Below are 27,497 nucleotides of genomic sequence, written 5' to 3'. Positions count from 1 at the left end.
CCTCAACACATGGGGTGGGTGCTCTACCCACTGAGCTAAACATTTTTTAGCTTTAATTTATTTGAATTAATATTGCTGGAAAACTGTCATTATTATTATTAGAGTCTATTTCATGATTGAGAAACTGAATTATAATTTCTCTCAGAAAATGTGTCATAATCTGTTTTTTAATACTAATACCAATAATTTTATACTAATCAAACTAATTTTGAAATAATACAATAACAAGAAACTAAATCATAATTATGAGTTTCTCATGATAGTCGTAGTAAATTATACAGACAGTTTGTAAATGTTCCACAAACATTTAAACTTTGAAGGAGATGAGAACAAACCTTTAAAGATTTATTTACTCGATACTAAATCATAAATATTAAAAAGATCTTACAGCAAACAAAACAAAAATATGTTTGGTTTGTTTTTTTAAGTGGCAGAAAGAGCATCTACAGATGATGTTTTGACAGAAATATGTTGAGGTTTTTCATGAACCCGGTGATGATGACACATTGTCCAGGTTTAGATCTTGTGAAACTAAAGCTCTCCATGAATAAGTGAACATTCTGCGACCGTGATCATCCATGAACGTCCCTCTGTGGTATCAACACACCTCCACACAGCTTGTTCTCAATGCCCCTGCAGAAGAAGCTGAGACTTGGAGTTCAACATTTTCCAACTGATGCAGCTCAGGCTCACAGTTGTTTCTGACACAGACGCTTCCTCGGTTTACTGTCTTCTTCACATCAGTGTGGACGTCAAAGAGAAGAGGGAGACACAGTTTTTATCCCCCACAGCGTGAAAAACACAAAACCTCACAACACAAAGGTTTGAACTATAAAAGTGGTGATTACAAGACAACTTGGAGGAAGAAGGTCTGACAAGTGTGGCAGAAGCTGCCATCTGTGGAAAGAATAGAAGACCTATAATCCACCTGTACTGAAGTCTGTGAATTTAAACTACATCCCAGCAAATCCAGTGTCATCATCCACTGAACTGATGAACATCAATGGAAACAGACTGTGAAGCTTCCAAACTCAGCTCAGAGTCACTGGAGTAAAACTGTCCCTGGAAAACAAAGAGGAAAACCTCAGAGACCCATTCGCTGTCAGGACACAGGAAATGACCTGCGGAGCGTCAGTAAAGACTCTGCACCGTTTACCATCAACAGGGAGAAACTGCACAAAGTCACACACACAACACGATATTCAAGAGTCCATGAAGGGAGAGCTTTAGTTTTCCAGGTGAACGTGGTCTGAAGGGAGGAAAGGTTCGGAAACGTCATCATGTTTGAGCCGGAATCATTTAAATCGCGTGAGAAACTGAACACCCAGTGGTGAAGATTAATCACTATTAAAAACTTCATGTTAAAGTTTGAATAATTTGTACATTTAAAATGTTTGACTTTGAAAACCATCTATCTAAATTTATGTGCCCCCCTTTATTTATTTGATAGATAGATAGATAGATAGATAGATAGATAGATAGATAGATAGATAGATAGATAGATAGATAGATAGTCATTAGATGCTTTACATACATGAAATAACAATAACATGATATTTACTTGTGCTGTAGACCAGTGGTTCCCAACCCGCGAAGGTATTGAAAGTGGGCCAACAAATCATTTGCAAAACAGTCGGCTACAATTTTGGTGAAAAGATTTAATTATAAAAAAACATAAATAATGTTTTTTTAATGTTTTAAAATGAAATTATCTTTAAAAATGTTTAAAAACTCTCTCTCTCTCTCTCTCTCTCCCTCTCTCTCTCTAATTAAATCTGTCATTAAACAATGTCCGGAGCTTCTGCCACATCATTGTTTTCTGATTGTGTGATAAAAGATCACATCCATGGTGAAAACTGCAGAATCAAAACTGAAGAATTAAAAGGAAAGAGAGAGAGAGAGAGAGATTCTCCTCAGTCAGACAGAACAGAAACATTGATCTTCCTCTGTTTTCAGTTCAGTCATCATCATTAAAATAAAAACTGCTCTGAGACATGATTTGGCCCCCGTATTGTTACAGGTCAGATGTGGGCCAACAACATTTTAGAGATTTAGACTCTGGGTCATGAGTTGGCAAAGGTCGGGAACCACTGCTGTAAACTGTGTCTGGCATCAAAACAGTTGTAGTGACGTGGTGATTTCTTATCAGGTGTAAATCCTCTGATGGCTCATTGTAAACTGTCCACAGCTGATTGGATCATTTACTAATTCCACACCTAAACTTTTTAAAGTAGAATTGAAGCCAGATGTTTTGGGACTCCGGCTACATTCAACCAGTTATTAATTGGTTCCACTGCACTTTCACTTTAAAGGTTTTTAGTTTTGCTGTTTTACTGTTTTATTATTAAGCTTTTTTTAACATGCCATCATGGACTCACATGTATGTGAGCTGACAAATTTGCCCTCAATAAAACTGATCTTGACCTTGATCTTGAACCTGAAGAAGAAAAAGGTTTAAATGTTTTCAAAATTTAAAAATTTAAAAATTAAACCACATAAATTCAGATGTTTCATTGGTATAAATCTGGTGGTATTAAAACCTAACGTTAAGTCTTCAGCAGTGATTAAATTTCACACCTTCAGCTGCTTTTGATACTCGAACCCTGAACCCTTTGACTTCAAAACCTCACTGCAGACTCGATCCAGGCTTGTTGTGTTCGTCCTGGTGGCCCAGACTGTCCCAGGACAACATGAGGTCTAGAAAGGTCTGGAGGGGACAGTGAGGAAAGCGGATGACGTCCCTCTGGACAGTGGCGGACCTCTCCAGTGCACCTTCATGTGGTGCCTCAGGTTGGACCGGGAAGAGAAGCGCTTGTCACACTGCTGGCAGGAGAACGGCTTCTCCTTGGTGTGGATGCGGCGGTGGCAGATGAGTGCCGTAGATACCCGGAAAGACTTGCCACAGTCTGGGCACTGGTAGCGTTTGGGCTCAGTGTGGATCCGCCGGTGGTTCTTGAGGGACATCAGGTTGGGGAACTCCTTCTGGCAGGAGTTGCAGAAGTAGGTCCCGGTCTTGTGGCTGTTCTTGTGGTTGAGCAGGGAGCTGGCGTGGCGGTAAGACCGACCACACTGGCTGCAGACGAAGCTCCTGGAGCTGCTGGGCGAACTCACCGGACTCAGATCTGAGAGGAGAGAGACAAGAGGGTTTAGTTCAGAGTGACTCTGGGTCAACAGGGAAACTGGCACAAAGAACTGTTCAACAGACTGGACCACAAAGATCTGAGGAGGCCTCAAAGGGCGGGCTGCTCTGACTCCAGTCATAATTATAATAAATCATAATTAAAGCTGCAAGCAATGTTAAGGCGGGCGCCGCACTGTTGCACACCTCGGAGCAGCTGGGAGGCGCCAACATGTGTATGAAACCAAACCATAAAAAGTTCATGTAAATCAAATGATGATTGTCATCTAAGGGTTACTTCCTGTTATCAGTAGGTGGAACTATAACGATGACGGATGACCCCAGGCCTGGACTCGCTGTTTGGACAATGTGTGTTTAAATCATATCATATCTTTTTCATGTTGAAACATTGAAATTGACTGTGGCACCACGGGCAGGCCGTTCAACAAAAATTCAAACATCGTCTCAGGAGGTCTGAGCAGCCGCAGCCGTGAAACCAGTTTCCTTTTCCTTTTCACAATAAAACAAAGAAATCAGCTGGTTAGTGAGTGAATGTTAATGAGCGCGTCACTTTACAACCACAGCACAATACAGAGATTATTTTCACACAATCTGATTCTCCTGAGACGACGGCTGCTGCTCGGAGTTAAGCTGCGTGACTGAAGGTTTTATTTCCACCTCAGACTCTGACCTCAGGTCACATGAGGGGATGTTACACTCAGATCACACCAACAAGTCCAAACTCACTCATTCTGCTTTGTTTCCCAACATTTCAGGTGATGTCTTTCAGTTTATGAGACGGACGACAACTACACCCAGACCAGGACCTGTTTCAGGTTTGGTCCTTGTTTATAGCCTGAGACCAGGTCCAGGAAAAACTGCTGCTGCGCTGAAAGGAACAAAATGATTAGAGTAGAAAAAACTCATTAATGCTTTTAGAACTGTTAATGGGCTGTTTCCTGGTGATGACTTTGTCCCCATCACGTCTTGTCAAACCTGAAACAACGCACAACTTTCCCTGAACTCTACAAACCACCAACAAACTGTCAGAGCAACTAAAAACAATGAAGTCTTCAATTTCTTTTATGGATGAAAAGAACTTTTCTGTTTTTTCTGATTATTGTCCAACAAACATCCTGACTAAATAACTGAGGGTTTGACAGAAAACATTTAGAACAACAAACGGAACTTGTTTAAGTTTTGATACAATAAATTCAGTGTTTGCCACATGAAGAGAAAAACAGATTTTGACCATCAGAGTCTCAGACACTCTGAGTCTGCAAACTCATTATTAAAGTTAATCTCCTTACATAGTTTTATAATCAGAGATGTAAAACTCTCCTCGCTGCCAGGATGTTGTTCTGGTAGAGAAAAATAAACCCATTTATTATAATGACATCAGACTCTAAAGGACTCTGAGAATCCATCATGTGTAACTGCAGATTGTAAAGTCAGGTCATTAAACTCCCAGAATCAATTAGCACAAAGAAATTGTAATTAACTTAAATTAACTTAAAATAAATTAAATTTAATCAAATTAAATTAAAAGGGGGAATGCAATGCAATTTATTATTAGAGAATAATAATAACAACAATGTTTTCATGTGTTAATCACATCCTTGTTTTTTGATCAGTTTCTTTCTCTCCAGACTCTGGTTTCTTTCACTTCATGAAAATCTACCTGCAGAGAGATAATTCTTCAGTGACCTGCCACCAGAAACACTCACGACAGCCTCAAATGTGGATTAATCTGCTGCTTAAAATAGTCCCCAACAAATTTACTATTTCCTCCTGTGTGTTTGATAAAAACTGAGCAGCTTTAAATCTCAACCAGAGAGCCGAGCTGTGTAAAAGCCTGTCTGTTAGTAGCACCATAGAAGAAGAAGAAGAAGTGTCTCTGTGCAGACCCTCAGAACATTTCCTGTCTGCAGCCTCTTCAAAGTAAAAGCCCTCTTGTTTTAGTGTGAAGCAGCTGCAGGTGAGTAAAAGTAAAAGGCGAGCATCTTTTGCAGTTTTTTGTTTTGATGAATAAAGTTTGATTATATCGCATTTAATAAAACCCTGCAGGCATCATGGAGAAAAAAATCTTAATTTATTACATATGAAAAATCTTGGATATAAATGACAAATTTGTGCCTAATTACTCGACCTGTTAGCATGAATTAGCAGATGTTGTTAGCCTTGAATCCAAAGTCAACATGAGCTCGCATTAAATCCAAAATGCTCATTTAAATTAAACCTGATTTCACTCTGTTCTCCACCTGCAGGACTCGGTACATTTACCTGACTGAGGGATTTCAGATTCAGGAGCGTGACCACAGTGGTTAAAAAAACGTTGCTGTTTAATTCTTCAGGGGTCAAATTATTTATTGAAAATTACTATAATAATTTTATAAATCACTTGTGAAAAAATGTTTTCTCGATTTCAGTTTTGCAGGTGTTGTTAACATGGAAACAGTTCGGAGCTGGCACAAGGTCAAGGTAAGGTGTTACAGTGGAAGGTCAATGCTAAGACCAGCTGGACAAGGAAACCAGGACTTGGTCTTAATCTGGATCTCAGCTTCCATTAAATAATCGACTACAACATTTAAACGTCAAGTTTTTGTCAGGTGCTCATCATGTGACCGAGAAAGTTCAAATAGAGACTTCACCTTGACCTGGGTCCTGGACTGAGCTCTACCATCAACAGCATTCAGAACCCTTCACCTTATTGTCTTTAGATTTAACTGGATAAAACTTCCGTCAGTCTTCTCTCAGGTCTCCATAACAACAAAGTGAAAACATGTTGTTAGACATTTTTGGAAATTAAAAATCAATGAAATTTCTCATTGACAGAAGATTTCAGACTGAGATCAGCTGCTTCCTGTTTACTTTACTTACACTTGAGATGAGTCCAGACCCTGATTGAGTCCACCTGTGGTGAACTGAACTGATGGGACAGAGTTTAGAGACACACACCTGTGAATCAGGTCCCACAGTCCACCTGTACGTCTGGACAGAGACCATGAAGTCCAGTGGACTCTCTGTAGACCTCTAAGATCAGACTGTGGTGAGACAGATCAGGCAGATCTGACAGTTTCCATGAGAACAGTGGAACACGAACTGGAACCAGGACCTTCTAGAGCTGGGTCCAGACAAACTAAAGGACCAGTTAAGAAGGACCTGGGTCAGGAAGGAGCTTCAGTCCTCTGCAGAGATGGAGAACCTGCTGAAGGACGAGGATTTCAGCAGGACTCAGGGGGCAGCATCATGCTGTGGGGGGGCTCCTCAGCAGCAGGGACAGGGAGACTGGTCAGACCTGATGAAGGATGAATGGAACCAAAGACAGAGAAGTCCTCAGGAAAACCTGATCCAGAGTCCACAGACCTGAGACTGCAGCAAACAGCCAACACAACACAGGAGAGTCTTCAGGACACGTCTCTGACCGTCCCTGAGGGGTCTAGACCCCCCCCTGCTGTCCAGTCTGACAGGAAGACTGAGATAAACTGAACTAATCCTGAGACTCACCCCTGAAGACTGACGCTGTAACTGCTGCCAAAGGGGGTCCTGCAAAGACCTGGAAGAAGAGTCTGAGGACTTTTGTAAATGAGAGATTTCAGTTCAAATCTTCAGCACAACGAGGTGAAGGGGTGTGAATACTTTCTGTCTACACCAGACACAAAATCATTTACTATATTTACAACAAATAGTCTGAGATCCAAACATCAGTTACCTATCAATCACCTGAATATAACGGACCAATCAGAAACTTACCTACAGTACATACATGACCCCTCTGCAGCAGAGCTCACTGACGTCTGACCCTCATTAAGACGTCTGGACACTCGAGTCTTTTCCTGATCTGTTTAGTTCAGATGTTTTCAGCCTTAAATCAACCTTCACACATGAGGAGCTGTTGGTGAATGTGGTCTGGAGAACTGGACCCACTGTCCTGCCTCTGAAGTCCAGCTGTAGATGTCTGAGAATCCTGGTCCTGGTCTGTGTGGAGCTTTACTGTCTGTTTTGTTTTCCTCATTTAGTTGATGTTTAAAGCTCCATGTTTTAACTTCTCCAGTGTTTCATCTGAAGTGTTGATATCATCAGAAGATATATCTGTGGTTTTAAGAACCAAAAACCATCTCAGTGTAGTTTTACATCTCCTCTCTCAGGCTTCTCTCTGGAGCTCTAGTAACAACAGGTCAGTCAGCCAATCAGAAGAGAGGATCTGAGCCTCTCAGAGAAACCAAATCCTGCAAGGTTGGATGGTGGGTCCAGGTGGGCGGGGCTTGGGGCATGGCTGAGAGCGGTGACTCCGTTGTTGTGACATCACAAAGTTCCAGAAGTCCTGACGGCTGGTTTTAAGGCTCAGTGTCTGAATACAGGCTGTGTGCATTTCTCTGTGGACTGAGGCTTTGATACTTTCACAGTATTAATATAGAACCTAGACCTGCTTTATAATCACAAACACATGGACATCTACCTTTAGACTGGGTGGAGCTTTAACGCTACAAATGTTTTGTTTCTCTGTAGAGGAAACTGATGGACACTGACCTCTGTTCATGAACTCTGTCACTTCTACATCATTTATTAGTTTTTCCTTAAAAACTCCAGAGTAATGAGCAGGTGCTTCATAATATGATCATCTTAATTAACTAAACACCTACGAAGCTTCAGGAAATTCTGAAGAGAGTTTCCAGGAAACCTCCACTGGTTCTAATTAAGGAGGAAGTAGAAACAGTGTTTCATTTGCTTGGGTCTAATTAATACATTTCAATTAAACGCCAGTGTAATAAAGTTGTGGTTCAGTTCACAGCATGTCAGATAAAGACGCACAAACATGAAGAAAGGAAAACACACAACTCAACATCTGTGAAGAATAAAGTTTCCAGTCACAACAATTTTTCTTTTGTGTGCGATTACTAATAAATCCACAAAACTTCCAGGGAAATAATTCGTAAATTACGGACCCTTGAAATTAGCCATTACACAGAAGTCTTCGCGTCTCCGTGACGACAGCCTGTCTGTGCGCGCTTACTTTCTCACTGTAAAGTTTATTTTCCTGCTGGGCTCTGGTCAGTCGTCACAGGACTGTCGTGTGTTTACACTCAGCCGTCACTTTATTAGGTACACCTGTAAAATCAGTCTTCCAATTTAACAGCTTTAAACAAGCAGATTTTCGCACTGTTAATGTTTGTTCATGTTGTGTTTAAAGGAGCAACCATCAGCTGATTTTCTGGAATAGATTCAAACATCAAATATTGATTCATGTCAGCCTAAGGATGAACATTAAAGGGGACTGAGAGCAGGTGGTGGTGAACTTCGTTACCGCAGCTGACTAATGATTATTTTCTGATTAATCGTTTAAACCAGTTTGGCTGCATCAGTGATATCTTCACACAAAGTGCTCTGGGTATAAAAAGTATAATAATCATAATAATTGTTTCTGATCATTTGGTCGAAAAAATGTTAAACTAAAAACAGTAAAAAAAAGTAAAATGCAAGGAAACGTTTTCATGTGTTTTGTGCGACCAACAGACATCAAAAACCCACAGATTCAGTTCCCTGATAAAAAACAGAAAAAGACAATTTGACTTAAACATTTAATGTCGACTTTTTATCAAAATAGTTGACGATAAATTTGTCGACAACTAATTAACTCATCGTCTCAGCCGAATGACAAACTGCATAAAATCATCACCTCTGACAGTTTAACAGCATCTGAACATCAGAAGCTTGTTAAAGGTGAACTGCATTAAACCGTACAGGTGTACCTAATAAAGTGAGCACTGAGAAATGAATTTGAAACAGTGAAGGAGAACGGATTGAAAACACTGAGCTCAGCTGTGGGTTTTTTTTCAGCTATTTATTTTCAGTACTCAGCAGTAAGGGTTATAGTATATGGACAAGTTTTTCTGTTAAGAAATGAATTATCAAAACATAGTTTATAAAAGTGTATAGTAAGCATTACATATATATGCATGGAAACAAAAAGTTAGAACTCAAAACAAAAGGGATTATAGTTGTTCCAAACCAATCTTTTTCTTCTTCTCTCTAAAAACTACTTGAAATGCAGGCGGGAAAGTGTCCACTCAGAAAAAAAAATCAAACATGGTGAGGGAAGAAAATGCAAAAATAAAAATAGAGAATATACAGTTATTATTTCTGTGTTCTAGATCAAGATCACATGGACTCCTACAGCACTTGACGGTCACTGCACGGCTTTGACTTTTTATCTTTTTTCTTTTTTAAAACTAGCACCAGTGCTCCTGAAAAACGCTGACAAACTGTGTTTTTTAACACACACACAGAGGCTTCCAAAGAGTCAAAAACGCAATTAAATAAAAAGGAAAAAAATAATAACACCAATAAATACAAGAGGTTACCATAAAAGTGTAACATAAAAAAGGTTTGAATGATGAGGACTGAATGGGCTCCAAATAAAGAGGAGGATCACTGAGTCGTCCCTTTTCAATGTGAGTTTGATTTGTGTGAAACAGGAAGGAGGGAGGGGGCAGAGAGGGAGGGAGGTCAGCCAAACTCAGTGAAGAGATAAATATGGAAGAGAGGGATGATGGGAAGGCTCGACTGAGAAAGACCGTCACAACATCACTTGGTAAAAGGCAAAATAAAAAACGCTTCCCATCATGTAGTTCCAGTTCCTTAAATCTTCACACATTAGAACAGAGTAGAGTCTCAGTGGAGCCAGAGTCCATTAACGGCTCCATCATCTCCACAGAAGAGGGGGATTGTGGGTAGAGAGAGGAGGGGGGAGTCAGGTGGGTGTTTTACATCAACAAAGCTCTAAACTCACACATCCTAAAGACTAGTGCCGTCCATTACGAGTGTTAATAATCAGAATAATATATAAATAAATGCATTACTACAATGATCTGTCGTCTTTTTTCCTTCTTATAAAAGAGGTACTGTAGATAACACAGTCAGAAGTACGATTACAATACAGGATCAAACAAAACAGAGTTGTGTCGACTCAGGCCGAACAATATACACCTTTCTTTGTTTTTAGTCGTGATGCGGTTTCAGCCTCGTTCAGCTGCTCGCTCAGAGTTGTACAGTAACAGGTTAGAGACAGAGATCGGGGCCGAAGGGCGGATCTGTAAGTGCGATGTCAAACAGGTTCACCACTCATTCACACATACGGACTCAAAGACTGAAGAGGTCACTGAAGCGATGACCGGCAGCGTTTGCTTTGATTCCTGGTGAAACCGAAACAGAGACATGTTTTCTATTCCACCGTCTGAGTAACATCATCATCATCTCCAGCAGATTTCAGATTTTAGTTTCTGTAACAGTATGGTTCTTTTACGTTCAGTAATTTAGTATCAACACAGACAGAGACCGTCTCCTCTACCACAGACAGATCAGCACAAGGTTCACACTGAATCTTGACGTGAAGTTACTGAACAAAGCCAGAGAGTTGGGTCAGTGTGGATCCCGGGTGAGTAGAGACTAATCAGTCTGACGTCACCGTTAAACCTGATCGTCTCCGAGCGGCGCCACTGTTTTCTTTAACAGAAGTTTGAGCTGCTGCGACTTGAAGTAGGAAAATGAAGCACGACAACACGTCGCTCAGAAAGTGAGACACTCGGTTGTTTTGCTGCTGCTCGGTCAGAGCTGGGCGTTCCTGCTGCTACTGTTGAATCCGTATGTGAGAACAAGGCATTGCATGAAGCTAATCTTGGTGAGCACACGCACGCACACACGCACGCACACAGGCACACACACATGCACACACACATGCACACACACACACACTTAAACCAGACCCTCAGAGACCAACACATCCCGTCTTCAGCCATAAAAGCTCCCACAAGTCATTGCTGTCACCTGTCAAACCATTAAGGTACAAAGAAGGAAAAACAAACCAAGGCCGTCTGTCTTCATCTGCACCTCCACTGCACCTACATGTTGGTCACTTAGATAAAAACAAGGAGGACTTTGTTCCAACTGCCTCTGTCAGAATATGGTTTAAAAACATTGTGACAAAGGCCACGAGAGAGAATATTTCATCAAGACAAAACTCCCTACAAACATCATCAGAAACAGAGAAAACTGCAACAATCAGCTCCTGGGATTGAAATGGACAAGATGGCTCATTACAGGAAAACAAGCATCAGACTTCCTCACGCCTTCATGCGGACCCTCACAGCAGCTCTGCCCCGACAGTCAGTCTGTCATAAAGTCACTAGCACAGGACTCATCAGTCTTTACGAGCTGGTCTTTAATAAACAGTCTGGTTTCAGCTCAGTCTCTGCAGCTGTGGGGCCCTGCCAGTTTCTCAACAGTGTTCCAGAGCGAGAAAGGTTCAAGAACCTCAGCTTTACAGGGCAACATGCAGTAGGAAGTAAGGCAGGTGGAGTGAAGTCCATGTAGTAAAAACTACATCATGTCTGTCTACAGTCCATGTCTGCCTGTCCGTCTGCCTGTCAGTCAGTCTGTGTGGGACAGTCAGACAGTTCTACAACCGGAGCCTTGTGGGAAAGTCCGTGAAGGAAGCCTCGGCTCAGGAAACATTAGGAAAGATGATGGAGGTGTGTGTGAGCAACAGAGTGTGTGCACGTCCTCCATTTTCAGTCCTCTGTGTGTGTGTGTGCAGCATCCATTTTGTGTTCTCACTCCTGCAATCAGTGTATTTTCATGTCATGCAGCACCTGGACTGAGGTCATGCACCCTGTCCTTCACACACACTACAGCCACACATGGAAAATGAGGAAGAGGAGGGTGAGCAGGACGAAGAGCTACGTTTTGGCACCTCCAGAAACCTTGGCATGTGACTGGCTCCCCCCCGCCCCCCCCCCCCCCCGCCGCCCCCCCCCACCCCACACCCCCTCATTCCTTAGCTTATATGAAGGGGCCACCAGGCATACCCAGGAAGTTGGGCGCACCCATGGCCATGGGAGGGGGCGCCGTTGAGCCGCTCCAGTGCACCTTCATGTGGTGCCTCAGGTTGGACTTGGAGGAGAAGCGCTTGTCACACTGCTGGCAGGAGAACGGCTTCTCCTTGGTGTGGATGCGGCGGTGGCAGATGAGTTGTGTGGAGACACGGAAGGACTTGCCGCAATCTGGGCACTGGTAGCGTTTGGGCTCAGTGTGGATCCGCCGGTGGTTCTTGAGGGACATCAGGTTGGGGAACTCCTTCTGGCAGGAGTTGCAGAAGTAGGTCCCAGTCTTGTGGCTGTTCTTGTGGTTAAGCAGGGAGCTGGCGTGGCGGTAAGACCGACCACACTGGTCGCAGACATGGGACTTGATGACCTCACTGTTGCCCCCACGGATGCGGGCTTTGGCCATGCTGCCGGGGTTGAGTCCTTGCTCTTGCATCAAAGTGAGGTCCAGACCCGACCCCCAGCCCAGCTCCTGGGAGCCCCCCGGTCGGGGCTGCTGGGGTCTGGGCTGGCGGGGCTGAGGTGCCTGGCCGTGGGTGATCTCCATGTGGAGCCTGAAGCTGGCCTGCGTAGGAAAGGCTCGTTGGCAGGACCGGCAGGTCAGCTCCCGTTGCTTCTGGTGGACTCGTCGGTGGTTGTAGAGCTGGGAGGAAACACGGAAGGCCTTGCCGCAGTCATGGCAACGGTGGCGGCGTGTCTCAGAGTGGATACGGCGGTGGTTCTTCAGGGCAAGCAGGTTGGAGTAGGTCTTGAGGCACACAGCACAGTGGTAGATGCCGACAGTGTGGGTGTTCTTGTGGTTGAGGAGGGAGCTGGCATGGCGGTAGGAGCGGCCACATTGATCACATCTGTGCAGAGACAAATAAGGAAAAACAAGAGGGGAGGAACAAGGGGATGGGCAGAGGGACAAAAGGAAAGAAAAAGGGAGATTAGTAACGGAAGATGGTAGTTTGTTTTCAGTGTTCTAGCCAAGTTAATCTCAAGTAACTGGTTACCACTTTTTCTTAAGAATTACTGAAATATTTTAACTACTCATCATCTAAGATGTTTGCACATACAGGTATATGATCTGAAATCCGGCTTAAAGCTTTTAAAGAAGACTACTGGAAAGTGGTGTACCATGTAAAGTTATGACTGCTAGACAGATCATAGGGGAGAGGATTGCTGGGTGGGTGAAGAAGGGAGGGACACGGGAGAAACTATGGACAAACAACTGGGATTCATGTAGGGAACTGGGAGGTATCTGCCGCTCCCTGCACTGCACAAATGGACCCGAGCTTCAAACAGCTTTTTACACATCTGAAAACAATTTCAAAGACCTTCTGTCACAGCCGTCTTTTGGGTGATTACTCAATCCTGAACGTAGTGATGAAAATCGATCAAACATGAACATAGAACCTCCACCATGTCAGACTCTATTTGCTTGCAGCTACTGTGCTGTAGTAAAGAATCCTTTAACTGATACGAATAATAACCTCTAAACATGTGCAGTGCAGCTAGCTCCAAATACTTCCTAATCTTCCCTGTGATTTCAGGTTGCCAAGACATCAAAATTCAAGAGCCCCATCACATCACTTCAGTTTCTAGTCTAATAACTGGCCAGTATCAAGATACTATCTAAACAAAACAAACACAAACAAATCAGAGACTACAATCAAAATCATAACAAGAGTAAGGAACACACAACATCAAGACTTTAAATTTTGCTCATGTGCTACACAAAATATTCTACTTAAATCTGTGACAAAGTGTGCTGAGAAAAAGCATGAAAACAGTACATCTAAACATTAAATATTTGATTGTAGGTAGCCTAAAAAACTAAAGTGTGTGATATATGCTAACTGAAAGCAAACGGGGTTGACTTATCTGGTCTCTCCACTAATTCAATTTGTCCAAACTTCAGAAAAATCCGAATTCCGGCACGCGTATGGTCCCAAGGAAGCCGGATTGGAGATCATATACCTGTAATAGACATGTAGAGACCTAAATTTATCTTCACTATTTTTTTTTCAACTTCGAAGAATCACAAACAACTGACGAGAACTCACGTGTACCGACACTCTTCGCCCTCTCCCGTGGGTGCCGTTGCCTTCCTCCTGACTTCCATGCCTACCTGGTTGTCCCCGCAGCGGTGCCTGGCCAGACCGGATCTCCCCTGGAAACTCTTCCCACAGGTGGGGCAGCCAAAGGGGGTAGCACCCTCCTCATGGACCTTCTGGTGGTTGCGAAGGAACCTGGCCAGCCGAAAGGCTTTCCCACACGTGTGGCAGATGTGCTTCTTCCGCTGCGTGTGAATGCGCATGTGGTTGCGTAGCGCCATGTAGTTGGTGTAGGGTTTGTCGCAAAAGTTGCACCGGAAGTTTCCCGTCTTGTGGGTGTGCTTGTGGTTCAGCAATGAGCTTGCATGTTTGTAGGCGCAGCTGCACAGGTCGCAGGCGTAGGGTCTCTCATCAGAGTCCAGGTCCACAGAGCTTCTCTCCATGCTGATGTTGGTGGAGCTGTTGGTGGAGGAGGACGAAGGCAGGTGCTGGGCTGGGCAGTCATGGGCTGCAAGCTCATCAGCTGTGGCAAAGCCTTCACAACAGCCATCGCACTCAAAATCCATCTGGGCCCCAGGGCCCTGCGGGCCTTTGCACAGGCCAGCTGTAGTGTGGGTAGCTAGCTGCCTCTGAGTGCGAAAGCCCTTGCCACACTCTTGGCAGTTGTGCTTCTTCTGGGCAAAGTGGAGACGTAGGTGGTTTTTCATTGCCAGCCTGTTGGGGTATGTAGAGTTGCAAACATTGCAGTGGTACTCCCCAATTTTGTGAAGGTTCTTGTGATTGGCTAGGCTGCCTGCATGTCGGTATGTCTTTCCACATTCTTCACAGGCAAAAGGCCGCCGTCCACTTTCAGCTGGGTCAAACTTCTGAGGCCTGGAAGTTCCAGCTGAGGAGTAGGGTTTTTTGAACCCTTGATGGCTGTATTTGACACCCATTACCTGCCCCTTTGATGACTCTCCTCTCATGGTCTGCATTTGAGATGGGCCAGGCTGCTGAAAGCGGGAACCATTAGGGCCAGTTCGAACAAGACCTTTGGCCCGATGTTCCTCATGGAGACGGAGGTGGTTGATCAGCTGCTTCTGGATCTTGAAGGCCTTGCCACATTCTTCACACTTGTGCCTGCAGCAGGAATGGGCAGAGATGAAGAAAACACAATAGAGTCTCTGTAAATACATGAATTAATACCCTTAAACCAATATTAGGGCAGCTGTATTATTAAACATCATTTTACACATTATGGCCCATGAGTCAAATTCTTAATAAGGGTAGCAGACTGGTAAAGTGTAATGATCAACTTAAGTGCAACAGTTCCATGACAAATTGACTCACTGTGGTTAATTAAAAATGTCTACCCTGGTAAACAATCTTTGCAAAAACAAAAAATGAAATATTGTGAACCACCAGCCTCCACATCGGGCTCAGAAATCACATATCAACAATTCACTCAATGCAGATACAACTAAAACCTCAAATTTTGTCTTTTATTGTAAACTTTAGCAATTGAGCTCGATGCACAGTGATCCAGAGGCTGTGCATCGCAACCATGTCCACAACAGTAAATGCCAAATGTTAATCAAAATTTTTGGGCCAAGCCTTTTTGATTTGAGTACAAATCACAGCTAAAATTTATGTAGATGTAATTCTTTTACACATTTTTGTACTCCAAACTCAAACAATATTCCTACCATCACCTTAAATGTGTGTAAAATGCAGAATTACCATTAAACTGTATGACATCTGTCCAAATAAAATAAAAAAAGGAGAGAATTCGGGACCTACCTTTTCAGGTCAAAGTGGGTCCTTTGGTGATTCTTGAGAGCCAGCAGATTATAGTATCGCTTCTGGCACACCAAACAACGAAAAACACCAGTCTTATGGGACTTCTTGTGGTTAAGGAGTGAGCAGGGGTGTCTGTATCCTCGTCCACACTGGTCACACTTGTGGGGCTTGTCACTTTGGTCAACCATAGGCCTACGTCCATCGCCACCAACATCACGACTCCCTCCAGCGACCCCACCACCAACACCATCTCCTCCAGACATCCCTTTGGCTCCATTCAAACCCTGCTTTCCTAGTGAACTGGCCCGATTCTTACCGGGGCACAGGTGGGTGATGAGGTGGTGACGGTCAGCAAAAAACATGCCACAGTCAACACAAATGTGGTTGCGTCCGTCCATCTTATCATTACCATTAGCAGAGCTGCCTCCAATACCCTGTTGCTGGCCGTCTGGCCTTTGGGGGCCGTGGACTAGCTGGTGATTCAGGAGGTCCTGCTTCCTGGAGAAGCTCTGACCACAGGTGGAGCAGATCATTCTCCAATCCTGCTCCAGGTTGGAAGGTCCTGGTCCTGTTGGGTTATTGGCATGACTACGCAGGTGGCTCCTGAGAGCTCTGAGGCTGGCGTAGTGGTTGCCGCACACCGAGCACTGATACACTTCTCCATCATCCTCATCATCTTTGTCATTGCTGCCCATTCTCTTGCCTCCACTCTGGGAGTACTGCCGTTGACTGCCACCTTCTTTAAGGCTACTTGAGCTTCCAGCAGGCAGTGAGGTTCCACTGGAGCTATGGTAGTTCATGTTCCCCATAAAACCATTGGACATGTTGCCCTGCTGCTGTTGTGGCTGCTGTTGCTGTTGGCCATGGCGGGGACACATGTGTGACTTGATGCCAGATACATCTCCATACATCTCACCACAGTCGGCGCACACATGTCTGTCAGCCTGACGGTGAGCAGAGTTGCTCTGGGAAAGTGAGCTGCCATCAAAGCGATCATGGAATTCAAGAGAGTCCAACCCACTGCTGTGGCCACCATCTGGTACAAAGTGGGCGGCATCACCAAGATTCCCTGGCAGTGAGATTGGAGTGGTGGCACCACTGCCTTCCTGGACATAGCTCTGCTGAGAGTCCAGAGTTAGTGGCTCTGGAGATAACCAGTCATTATTGTCGTTATTAATAGGCTGGTTAGAAGGACGTCCCTTGTGGCTTCGTAGGTGGCTGTGTAGCGCTGCCAGGTGAGGGTACTGCTTACAGCAGATGGTGCACTGGTAGTGGCCTGTCTGATGGCAGCGTTTGTGATTGACCAAACTTCCTGCATGCCGGTAACTTTTCCCACACTCTCCACACTTGAAGCGCCGCTCTCCATCATCTGGAGAATTGGCCTGGGGCACACGGCCTCCAGAGGGTGAAGACACCGAGCCCTGCGATCCAGAACTTAAGGCATCTGAGTTGAGGATGGAGCTGTCCTGGCCATGGGAAGCAGGGTGGGGATCATGGGTTAGATAATGGACTTTCAATGTCTCCAGATCTGGGTGTCCTGCGCCACAGTATGCACATGTGTAGATTGGATTGTTGACTGGAGGGCCCATAATGGGGTCATAGGGACCTCTTTTCTCACTGGGCAGGGGGGGCAGGGGCAGAGGGTCTCCCAGGGCCGGGGTGTATGCTGGGGATCGAACTGCACTCAGATTGTGAGGCATGATGCCTGGAAAACTGCGTGGCAAGCCGAGGGATGGCGAGGCCGTGTTGTGCAGCAGGATGTGCTCCTGGAAGTCTGCCTTATTCGGCAGCGCTATCTGGCACAGGTGGCAAAAACAGGAGGCTGTGTCGTCACTCTGGGATGACTGAGTGCCACTGCTGCGCTCCGAGTCATGGAGGCTGCTGCTGCTACTGCTGCTGCTCACCATGGATGCCCCAGGGGTCTTGAACTTCGAGTGAGTTCTCTCGTGGCTGTTTAGGGCAGCCAGGTTGCTAAATTGTTTGAAACACACAGAGCACTTAAAAGTTCCTTGTTGGTGACACTTCTTGTGGTTCACTAGACTACCGTGATGCCGGTAGGTTCTGTCACACTGATCACACTTGAATGGTCTGTCCCAAGCGTCGTCAGATTCAGGGGAGCCTTTTTTTCCGTGATCGTCTGATTCGTGGCTTTGTAGGACACTATGTCCCATACCACTATTATTCAAATGAGAGCGCCCAAACCCGTCCGAGAGGTCCTGGGCGAGACCGTAGTCTCTCTCGTCGTGGCCTGCTTCTTCGGGTACTTCTTCACTTTCTTCTTCTGCGTGTGCACTACTGGGGGATAATGTATGAATACGTAGGTGGTTCTTCAAAGCTACAGCGTTGGGCAGGGTACGGGTACAAACAGGACACTGAAATGAACCCACTTCGTGAGACTTTTTATGATTAGCTAGACTAGCTGCGTGCTTGTAAATTCGGCCACACTGTTCACACTCAAAACGTCCGGTTTCTTCTTGCTGATAATGTGCTTTCATATGTTCTAGAAGACTTGGAGTACTCGGGCAAACCATATCACACTCTTTACAGGGGAAACCCTTGGCACGACTCATATCATGCATTGCCATAGTACTCTAAAGCAAATCGGTTGGAGAAAATCACGGTTCACAACACAGCAATGAACAGTGATGTTAGGGAGGTGGGGGAGGAAAACAGCAGGGCTTAGCTCTTCAGCTGAGGGCAGAGGTGGGCGGCCATTTTCTCCCCAAGAGCCGTCAGTGCTGCTCCAGCCAATCGGGGCCCACCCTGGGAGGTGGCGGGCCTGTGGGGGTCACACCAGCCAATGAGGTATCACTGTGAAGACAAGAAGAATAAAAAAGAGGAGGGTTACTTAAAGAGCAACTTAGGTCCCTGTTTTAGTTTGAGCATACCCCCTAAACAAATTCAGAAAATGCATTTGAACCATAATCCTTCAGTTAACACTCAATTTTGAAAACTGACTGACCTTTTATGTTACTTATCAAATCACAATAATTCTCTGATGACAGCTTCTAAAATGTTTTGTTTCTCTTATATATCTTCATAAATGTAATGTCTTTAACTGTTTTTGACTGTTGGCTGGAATAAACAAGCAATTTGAAGATGTAACCTCAAACTCTGAGAACTTAGAACTTAAAGAATTAACCAATTAATGATTGACTCATTGATTGAAGAAATGAACAAATTAGTAGATGATGATTCCTAATAAGATTTCACACGGCAACAGATTTCTACATTTCAACTTTTAACTCATTTAATACTTTTATTGGGACTGCATTGAACAATGTGAGAATATTCTCACAATTATGTAAAACAGTTAATTATTTATTTTGATTAAATGATTTTACCAAAATCCAATAATCTTTGGGCAGATATTGTTGATTGATAGTACCTTTTCAAATATATCAGTATTGGTGTTTATGCTGGCCAATAAGAAAGATTTTTGCGCTCTTGAATGTCACCACTGCAGGGACAGATAATATCTAAATTATCCTGGTCCCAAGTCTTAATTGACCTTAATTAGAATAGTTTATGTTATGTGTTTATATTAAGAAATGAGTATTGCACAATATCTTCTTAAATTCTCAAATACTGATATCGGCATCTATCCAAGGCAGTATCAGTCAGATTCTATTTATAATTACAGTTAAAAGTTTTTGCCACTTGGCGGCCCAATGGCGGAGTGGTTAGGGCGCGTACCACATGAGCGGATGCTCTTGGCAGGCAAGCGCCAGTTTGACTCCCGACCGGTCTGACTCCCGAACAGTCTGATTCTTTCCTGCGTGTCATTCCCTCTCTCTCTCTCTGCCCCTTTCCTATCACTCTCTACTGTCCTGTCAATAAAGGCAAAAAATGACCAAAAAATATCTTTAAAAAAAAGGAAATTAAAGTTTAACTGCTGCTGGAATTAGTTTAATTAATCTGAGGATTATTTTCTAAGGTAATTGTTAAGTCAATGCCAACACAACTTCTAAGTCCCAACATGACATCTTTAAATGTCTTGTTTTGTCCAACCAACTCGCCAAATCCCCAAAATATTCAGTTTACTGTGATTTAAAACAGGCGAGCTGAAAATCCTTGAGGGCAAATGTTTGACATTTTTCCTTAAAAACAAAAAAATGTCTACAATTGAGCCATTATTGAAATTCTCCAAAAAAATTATTTCAATTAGCTAATCATTTTACCATCACAGGAGTATTAATATTAGTGCTAGAAGATGTAACTGCCTGTATATCAATTAAATCTCAAAGCAGGTGTTATGTGTCCAATACTAGCCGGCTTTCATTTTGAAGCTACACATTTCCTTTGGATCTTGAATTATACAGCCGGCAGGTTGTAGCTGTGCTCCCTGCACCATTAACACCTGACAGCACTCTGCAGCGAGCAGGATACACCTTTGTTTGTAGTGTAAAGAAGCTCGCTGTGAATCCCCCACAGCCTCAGAAAACCACTGCAGGATCAACAAACCTCCAGAGCCGCCACCCAACCCCCTCAATCAACAGTCAACTGGTCTCATACCAGCACCAATGTCAACAGTTCGGTCGTTTACACTGTTGGAGTGTGTGAGATTTGGTCTGTCAGTTGAATGTGTGCATATTTTTGGTAATGTTTCAAATTAAATAATTTTTGGAAGAATGTGAAGGATTAAATCTCAAACACAGATTTATCATTTGAACAATGGAACCTAATTATAGGGAAATTTTGGATGTAAAGAAAGACCTTAAAGTAATCATCATTAATTGACAAATTAATTAATTACAAATTACAATCAGTAATGATCATCTGATTGAAAATTGATAACTAATAAAGTAACAAATTTTAACCACATTCACATTAAATCTACACATGAAAGTGTGAATTAATGTTCATTTGTCATTCATGATACAGTCATTGGGTTTTGTAGTATTTGATAAACAGAAGTAATTTTAAGATGTGACCATGGTTTCTTGGAAATTACCAACAAAAACAAGGAAGTAATCTTCTGAGAAATTATTTAAATAATTAACCAGAAATTTACAGATTATTATAAAATATTAAGATATAGCCCTCCAAGATATCATCATTAAATTTATTAATTAAAATAAGTGGTAATTGCAGCTGGATAACAATCTAAAATTGGACAATTATTTATGTAAGGTTGAGGTTATGAGGTTGGAGACACTGCACTGACCAGGTTTATTTACTCTTTGTTTAGATAGTTCCTGATTGAATGCTTTGCACTATATTCTTGTATTTTTAAAAACTTCTCTCTTCAACTCCGCCTTTAATAAGCTCTGACATTTTGCACTTTGCTCCACTACTCAGCACTTTGTTTAAATGCTGTTTAAGTATTGATGATGTCTTACTGATTTCATGCATTCTACGTAGTCCATTTTTAACTTATTTTAATTATTCATTTAATTTTTTCTGTTATTTTATTATTATTCCATCTTTAATCTTTTTAACATGTTAAATTTTTACCTTATGTCTTTTCATGTGATGCACTTGTTACAGATAATTTTTTTCTTCTAAAGCACTTTGTGCTGAATTTCCTGTGTCAAAGAGGCTAAACAAATAAAGTTGTTTATTATTATTATTATTATTAGACTCACACTAAATTGGTAAAATTAAAAGAGGGTTTTGCAGAAAGACGTACTTGTATCTCTCAAAGGCAAGTTATTGAAAAAACTAATCAAAAATGTATCAGTACTGAAACTCAGGTTGATATACAGAAGACACAGATAAAAGAATCCAGCTGTGAGTATCTGAGTGTTTCTGAGGCTCAGTCTGGTCCAATATTGACCAACTGTTTGTTCATGTTTGTTCACGTTACTCTGAAGAAGTGCCGCTGCACCTACCAACATGGTTATAGGATGCAAAATAAAACACGGGATTTATCAAGAAAATATTAGATATAAATATGATTCCAATTAGAGTCACAACTAACAATTATTTATTTTATTGATTAATCCGTCTGTTATTTTCTCAATTAATCTTCTGGTCAATAAAACATCAGTGGACATCTCAATGTCCGTCACAGTGACACTGAGAAATTAAATGTTAACACAACAAAAGGTGAAAAACAGTATTTGCTGTTTTGAGTGCAGCGTGTCACCGTCCACAACAAGCGCGCGCACACACGCACACGCGCACACACACACACACACCTCAATAACCAGTCAGTAATCAGATCAATAGTTCCTTACAGACCACAGTGATTAAAGTGAGTCGATGCCTGTGACAGTTTTAACAGGCTAATCTGGAATCTGTAACAGATTAAACCAGGCTGCCATGTTAATCCACTCTGCCACACCAACACACACACCTGTGTCTCTGCTCTAACACCCTGCCAGGACTCAAACACACTCTGAAGTCACACTCAAGGACTTTTCAATGACTTCCATGGTTTTCTTTTATGACATGTGACCTGACACTGTACAGAACAGACATCGCAGCATAAATACATAAATTATAATTCATTTTTTCATTAATTTCTATTCATCACACTGATTCCTGAGTTTCATTATAGCATTTAGTGTAATGACAGCCAGCAGCTAACAGTTAGCCTGGGAGCTAGCTGGTTAGCCTGTTAGCATCAGCATGTGAACCAGAGAGTTGTTAATTTGGTCAAACAGTTTATTACTTTAATGAACTTAACTAGAACAGCACTTTATTGGCTGTTTTGGTTCCAATGAGCAGTGTTACCGACTCAGAGACAGAAAAAATACCATCGTGACTTTAGCATTGAATTACAGATTAACTGAGGACAGTGGTGCAGTGTGAAGAACGACAGAAACAAAGGGCAGGTAGACGACAACAGAGAGAGGTGGGTGGAGGGAGGAGGAGGGGTGGTAACTGGTAGTCTGTTCAGTTTTGGAGTGATGGATGAAGAAAGGTGGTGGAAAATAAAGGTGTGGAGGAGGGTTTGATTGGTGGAAGAAGACATTTTTTTTGGAGGGGGGTAGGGGTTTAGTGTGAGCAGGGAGCTCCTGACGAGCTGTGGTCTGACAGGTGCACAGGCCGAGAGGAGAATAATGTAGAGAAAACACAACAGAAACACACTGAATAAAAAGAGAAACAAAGCCTGTGACTGATTAAAGATTCTGTGTTAATGACTCAAATGAATCTGTAAAAATCTTACTTAACCTACACCACAAATAAAACTGCCTCTGCTGAAATCTGCAGACAGGTTGACTTCAGATCTGACCTCAGATCAGTGGACGTGTGGGTCTTTAAATCAGGTAAAACTCTCATTGAGATTTAAATCTCTTTCAGGAGAGACGGGGTCCAGCCTGTTACCATAACACAATTGACCCACACTACAGAGGAGCATTAGACAATATCCAGGTAAGATGTGTCACAGGTATTTTCTAGTCAATCTCTACATTCAAAGTGACAGAGCTCTATACATCCTCTTATTTTACCTCTTATCCAGCTGCATATTGCAGATGTGACCTTACACAGTGTCAGTGGTGGGAGACATTTTCAGTATGTGCTTTAGTCCTGAGCTGAAGGACAGGAAGTAAAGAGAAGTGAGGAACACGGCTCCTGTTAGTGTTTCAGAGAAACACTGTCCAGGTGTCAATGGCTCCAACGATTGATTCGTTTCATTATCAGCTAATCTGTGAGTCTGTTTTCGGTTCAGTGAATGGTTTAGTCTCTGAAACAAATAAAACAAAAACACCCATCACAGCTTCACAGAGCTGAAGGTGACGTCCTCAGATCTTTGTTTGTTCTCCACTGATTTAAGACCAAGAGCCTGATTGATTATGAATGACTGCAACGATACATCAATTATCAGTTATTTTTCTCCACTAATCATCTAATTAGCTATTATAATCATTTGGTCAAATATGAAGCCTGAGCACTTTTCCATGTGGTTGTTTAAGAGTCTGAGTCGTTTAACAGCACAAATACAAAGTTTTCTGTTGACTGGTCGATCAACAGAGAAGTGATCGTTCTGCTGTAAATCACAGAGGAAATACACAAACTACTGCGTTGGAGAAGCTGAGGTCATATCTGTAACTGTACAGTCACACACAACAACACACACACAAGAAGAGAAATCCTGAAACCTGCTCAGGTACCCACAGCATTTCCCCAAGGACACCTGGAACTTCCTCAAGGACACCTGGAAATTCCTCAAGGACACCCTATAAGGAACCCTATATCCAGAAAGACCCAGAGAGGTTCCTTAATTTCTCCTGGAACAAAATCAAAACTACTGGAGTTACCTGAGGAACACAGGGAAGCTCCTCAAAAACCTTAATGAACCTGCTCGAGGACCCTCTACCTGGATATCAGGATTATATATTAAAGGTTATGGTTTATATTTTCATTCACGACTCCTCCACAGCAGCTTTGATGATTCACAGTTCAACAAAGTCCTTGTTTATCTCCAACTGTCTGCCGTGCAGCTGAAACAGGAAACATAGCTCAGGCCTCCTGCTCTTCTCTCTCCCTCTTTTAAATCCTTGTCTTCTCTGTTCCAGGTATAAGTGACGCTGGGACAGTAAACACAGCAGGGACATGAGGCTCGGACTCAGCAGCAGGACACACTGAGCAAAACAAAAAATAAATAAATACATTCTTTTCTTCAATTTTATGAAAAATCTCACAACGGCGGGAAATGTTGCCCAAACCTACGCCAGGCCTAACTTGACCCCTCCCTCCAGGCCGAAGCATCAGGGGCTCAGGGGCGGCTCAGTTGGAAAACTAGATGTGATTGGCTGGAGAGCTCACAAGCTCACCAATCTGTTGGTGAAAAGACTTCGCTGGCATGAGGCTGGGGGGACGACAAAGTATTTTAACCAACAGCCTGTGCAGACCCCGCCCTCTGTAACGCCGTTAAAACAAGACCAGCCACCCGGCAGAACGCAACAAATCCTGACCGGCCGCATCTGTCAAAGAGTAAGAGTTTTACTGTCAGCGGCAGCGTGTCGTCCAACTGCTGGGACTGAAGCTTCCCGCCACACATGCCACGGGGGGTGGGGGGGGGGGACAAGAGGGAGCACTTCACCCGGCCTCAGCTGGGTTCTTTTGATTAATGGTATTAGTGGGAATTTACCACTTACTGGGAAAAATACCTCACAGTGACTTTTATTTTTCTGTCAGGACTCAGGGTGGTTTTGAATGGAGTTACAAAGCTGATCCAAAATAAAGGATTCACTGAAGAATTAGTCTGACAGAGGTGTTAATATGTGGATATGGATCATTTTTATTTGGTTCAATTATTGATCCACAATCGCAGAAATAACATGTTAATGTCAGAATCCTTATTCCCAACTCAGGACAGACATCAGACATGCAACATAAAATTCAAGGACTTTTAAAGAGCAAAACCTCTCAGGATTTACTCAAACACACCAACACCACCTTTTTAATGGATTAGCTTTTCTGGTATTTGGTAAATTTTTACCCCTTAAAAATACATTAAACCAGGCAGAAAACTCGTTAACAGACCATAATAAATTACAATATATTAATCCTCCTCTTAAAGCAGCACAATCATATCATTACTCTGTACACGAATGCTGTCTGAAGGTGAAATGCAGGAGGTGCTGATGGTCGACACAAATATCAGACAAAACTGAAAAACATCTTTTACATTATATCTTCCCATGTGTTGTTTTGTCCAAAACCTAAATATATTCAGTTTATTACCACTTATAACACAGAAAAACACAAAATCTTCACCTGAGAAACTACAACCAGCAAAAGTTTGCCATTAAAGAAATGAGTGAAATGACTATTGATTATCAAAATAGTTGCAGATTAATTTTCAGTTAGACTGACTAATTGTTGCAGCTGTGAATGAATGAAGACATTTGTTGTGGTGTCGACTGCAGCTCAGACTCAGAAGAGTCTAATGAAGAAGTGAAGAAGAGCAAAAGGGGAGGAGAAGAGTTCAGCCAGATGTTTGGTGTGAGGAGGACAAAGAGAGGCAGCAGCGTCTGGGAGACAGGTTCCAGTTCGACATCAGTTCAGTTACTGAGACAGAAAACTGAACCTCTGACTCTCAGAAACCTGAAACAGCTCATTGCTGTTAATTTTTTGTTAAATGTTTTCAAAGATCAGCTGATGATCAAGCAGTTGTTGGTTTTTTGTACTAATGGACAAACTGTTTTAGCTCCAGTATGTCATATACAAATAAAACATAAGGTCTTTAAAGTATATGAAAAGACACATCACTGATATTTGAACTATTAAAAAGTCATGTGAATATTTTCAGTCATTTCTTAAAACAAACTGTTGATCAGACAAAAACCATTTGAAGACCTCTCCTCTGTCAAACTGTGATGATCATTTTTGTCTGTTTTCTGACATTTTACAGACAAATCTATTAAATATTTGAGATTTTTTTTAAAAGAAAACAATTATTGGTTAATGCCCTTATGTTATATCATTTTGTATATTAATAGTTTTTGTTTTATTCATATTATTTTTTACCATTTGCTTGATTCATATTTATGCACACAAACAAAGTGACATATAAATATATATTTCAAATATACTGCATCTACTGTGTTTCTTTCATCTGGAACATCAGAAAACAGATGGTTTGCACACATGCAAACTACAGCTGCAATTATTAGTCAATTAAATTAATCTGAAAGCATTTGTTAAAATAGTAATAAAATATTTTTTTAAGCTAAAATGTCAACATTTCACAAATGACAGAATCTGCTGCTTCTCTTTCACACACAACAGTGAAGTGAATCTGAACTGGTCAGACATTTAGACCTCGGCTGTGGGAGATCAGATGAAATGACTGATGAAGTTATCAGCTGATTGATCAATTGGCGGCAGCCCTCAGGTACTCTAGTCTCAGGTAATGTGCTGTATGCAGTTGTGTGACTGTGATGTTTCCATGTATATTTGTTTCCATGTCTGAATCTGATCCTTGGACTCGCTGTATGTTGCTGTTTCCCCCCGGGATCAACAGTCTTGGCTCCTAAGTGTGAAGTTAAACCCGCTCCAATACTCTCGTTTCGGATTTTACAAGTGAAGCATCTCATTCACAAACAGATTTGAATCAGGCCTCTCCTCAGCAGCCAATCACAATCCTTTCACTCTTCCCTTCCAACTTTTTCTCCTCTGAGCTTCGAGCCCAGATAAAGTAAACAAACCGAGCCCGGCTGATTAAACCGCGCGTTATTCACGGCACCTCCGGCACAGGCGCCTGCTCGCGGCCCGACAGTGGTTCCAGGCAGCCGGGAGTAAAGCCCTCTCCCCTCGGAGCAGAAACAGCCCGGGTCTGTTCACACCATCAGTAAGATCCTCGACTATTCAAGCCGTAGCAGTTTCTTCTCCACACTTTGCTCCATATTTGCAAATTAAAATTTACTCTGGACGATGAAAGGTAGCTGCGGCGGAAAAGCAGCCCTCACAGCCGCAGCGGGGCTCCCTGACCTTGGCCCGTCTCCTCCCGGTCGGGTTCAGCCCCAGCATGAATCCATCGGGACAAAGCGGGGCATCTCCACCGCCGACACACGGCCGACATTTCCTTCGGTCGACTCCCCGATTTAACCGCGGGAGTGACGCCCGAGCCCGGCCAGGCGGGGGGGAGATCCGAGGGGGTTAACCGTGGAAAAACGTCTCGGTTTAGCCATGTATTTCCGACATGATGCTCCCAGCAGAGCGGGACAACACCTACGGCCATCAGCCCCCTTTCACTGAGACCCCGTCTCCATCGGAAAATGGCTT

The 27,497-nt window shown here is 42.9% G+C and overlaps 1 protein-coding gene and 1 long non-coding RNA gene across 2 annotated transcripts in view; both read right to left on the bottom strand.

Annotated features, from left to right (window-relative positions):
• LOC139609879 (uncharacterized) overlaps positions 1-27,497 on the bottom strand; it is a 69,553-nt gene that overhangs the window by 4,614 nt on the left and 37,442 nt on the right. The window lies entirely within an intron of this gene.
• Positions 1,466-27,497, bottom strand: part of LOC139609562 (zinc finger protein 850) — a 27,235-nt gene continuing 1,203 nt past the window's right edge. Inside the window, exons 2-5 of the mRNA XM_071464315.1 lie at positions 15,816-18,626; positions 14,046-15,155; positions 11,983-12,845; positions 1,466-3,122 (exon numbers count right to left, since the gene is read on the bottom strand). Coding sequence (XP_071320416.1) covers positions 2,698-3,122; positions 11,983-12,845; positions 14,046-15,155; positions 15,816-18,400 — 4,983 coding nt within the window. The 5' untranslated portion in view covers positions 18,401-18,626 and the 3' untranslated portion in view covers positions 1,466-2,697. The remainder of the gene's footprint in view (positions 3,123-11,982; positions 12,846-14,045; positions 15,156-15,815; positions 18,627-27,497) is intronic.

This window comes from Trachinotus anak, unplaced genomic scaffold (assembly GCF_046630095.1).
Source record: "Trachinotus anak isolate AG129_WGS33_773 ecotype Australia unplaced genomic scaffold, CSIRO_AGI_Tana_v1 ptg000003l, whole genome shotgun sequence".
Classification (NCBI taxonomy): domain Eukaryota; kingdom Metazoa; phylum Chordata; class Actinopteri; order Carangiformes; family Carangidae; genus Trachinotus; species Trachinotus anak.
Note: the sequence above shows the minus strand (reverse complement) of the source record. Positions and strands in the feature narration are given on the sequence as shown.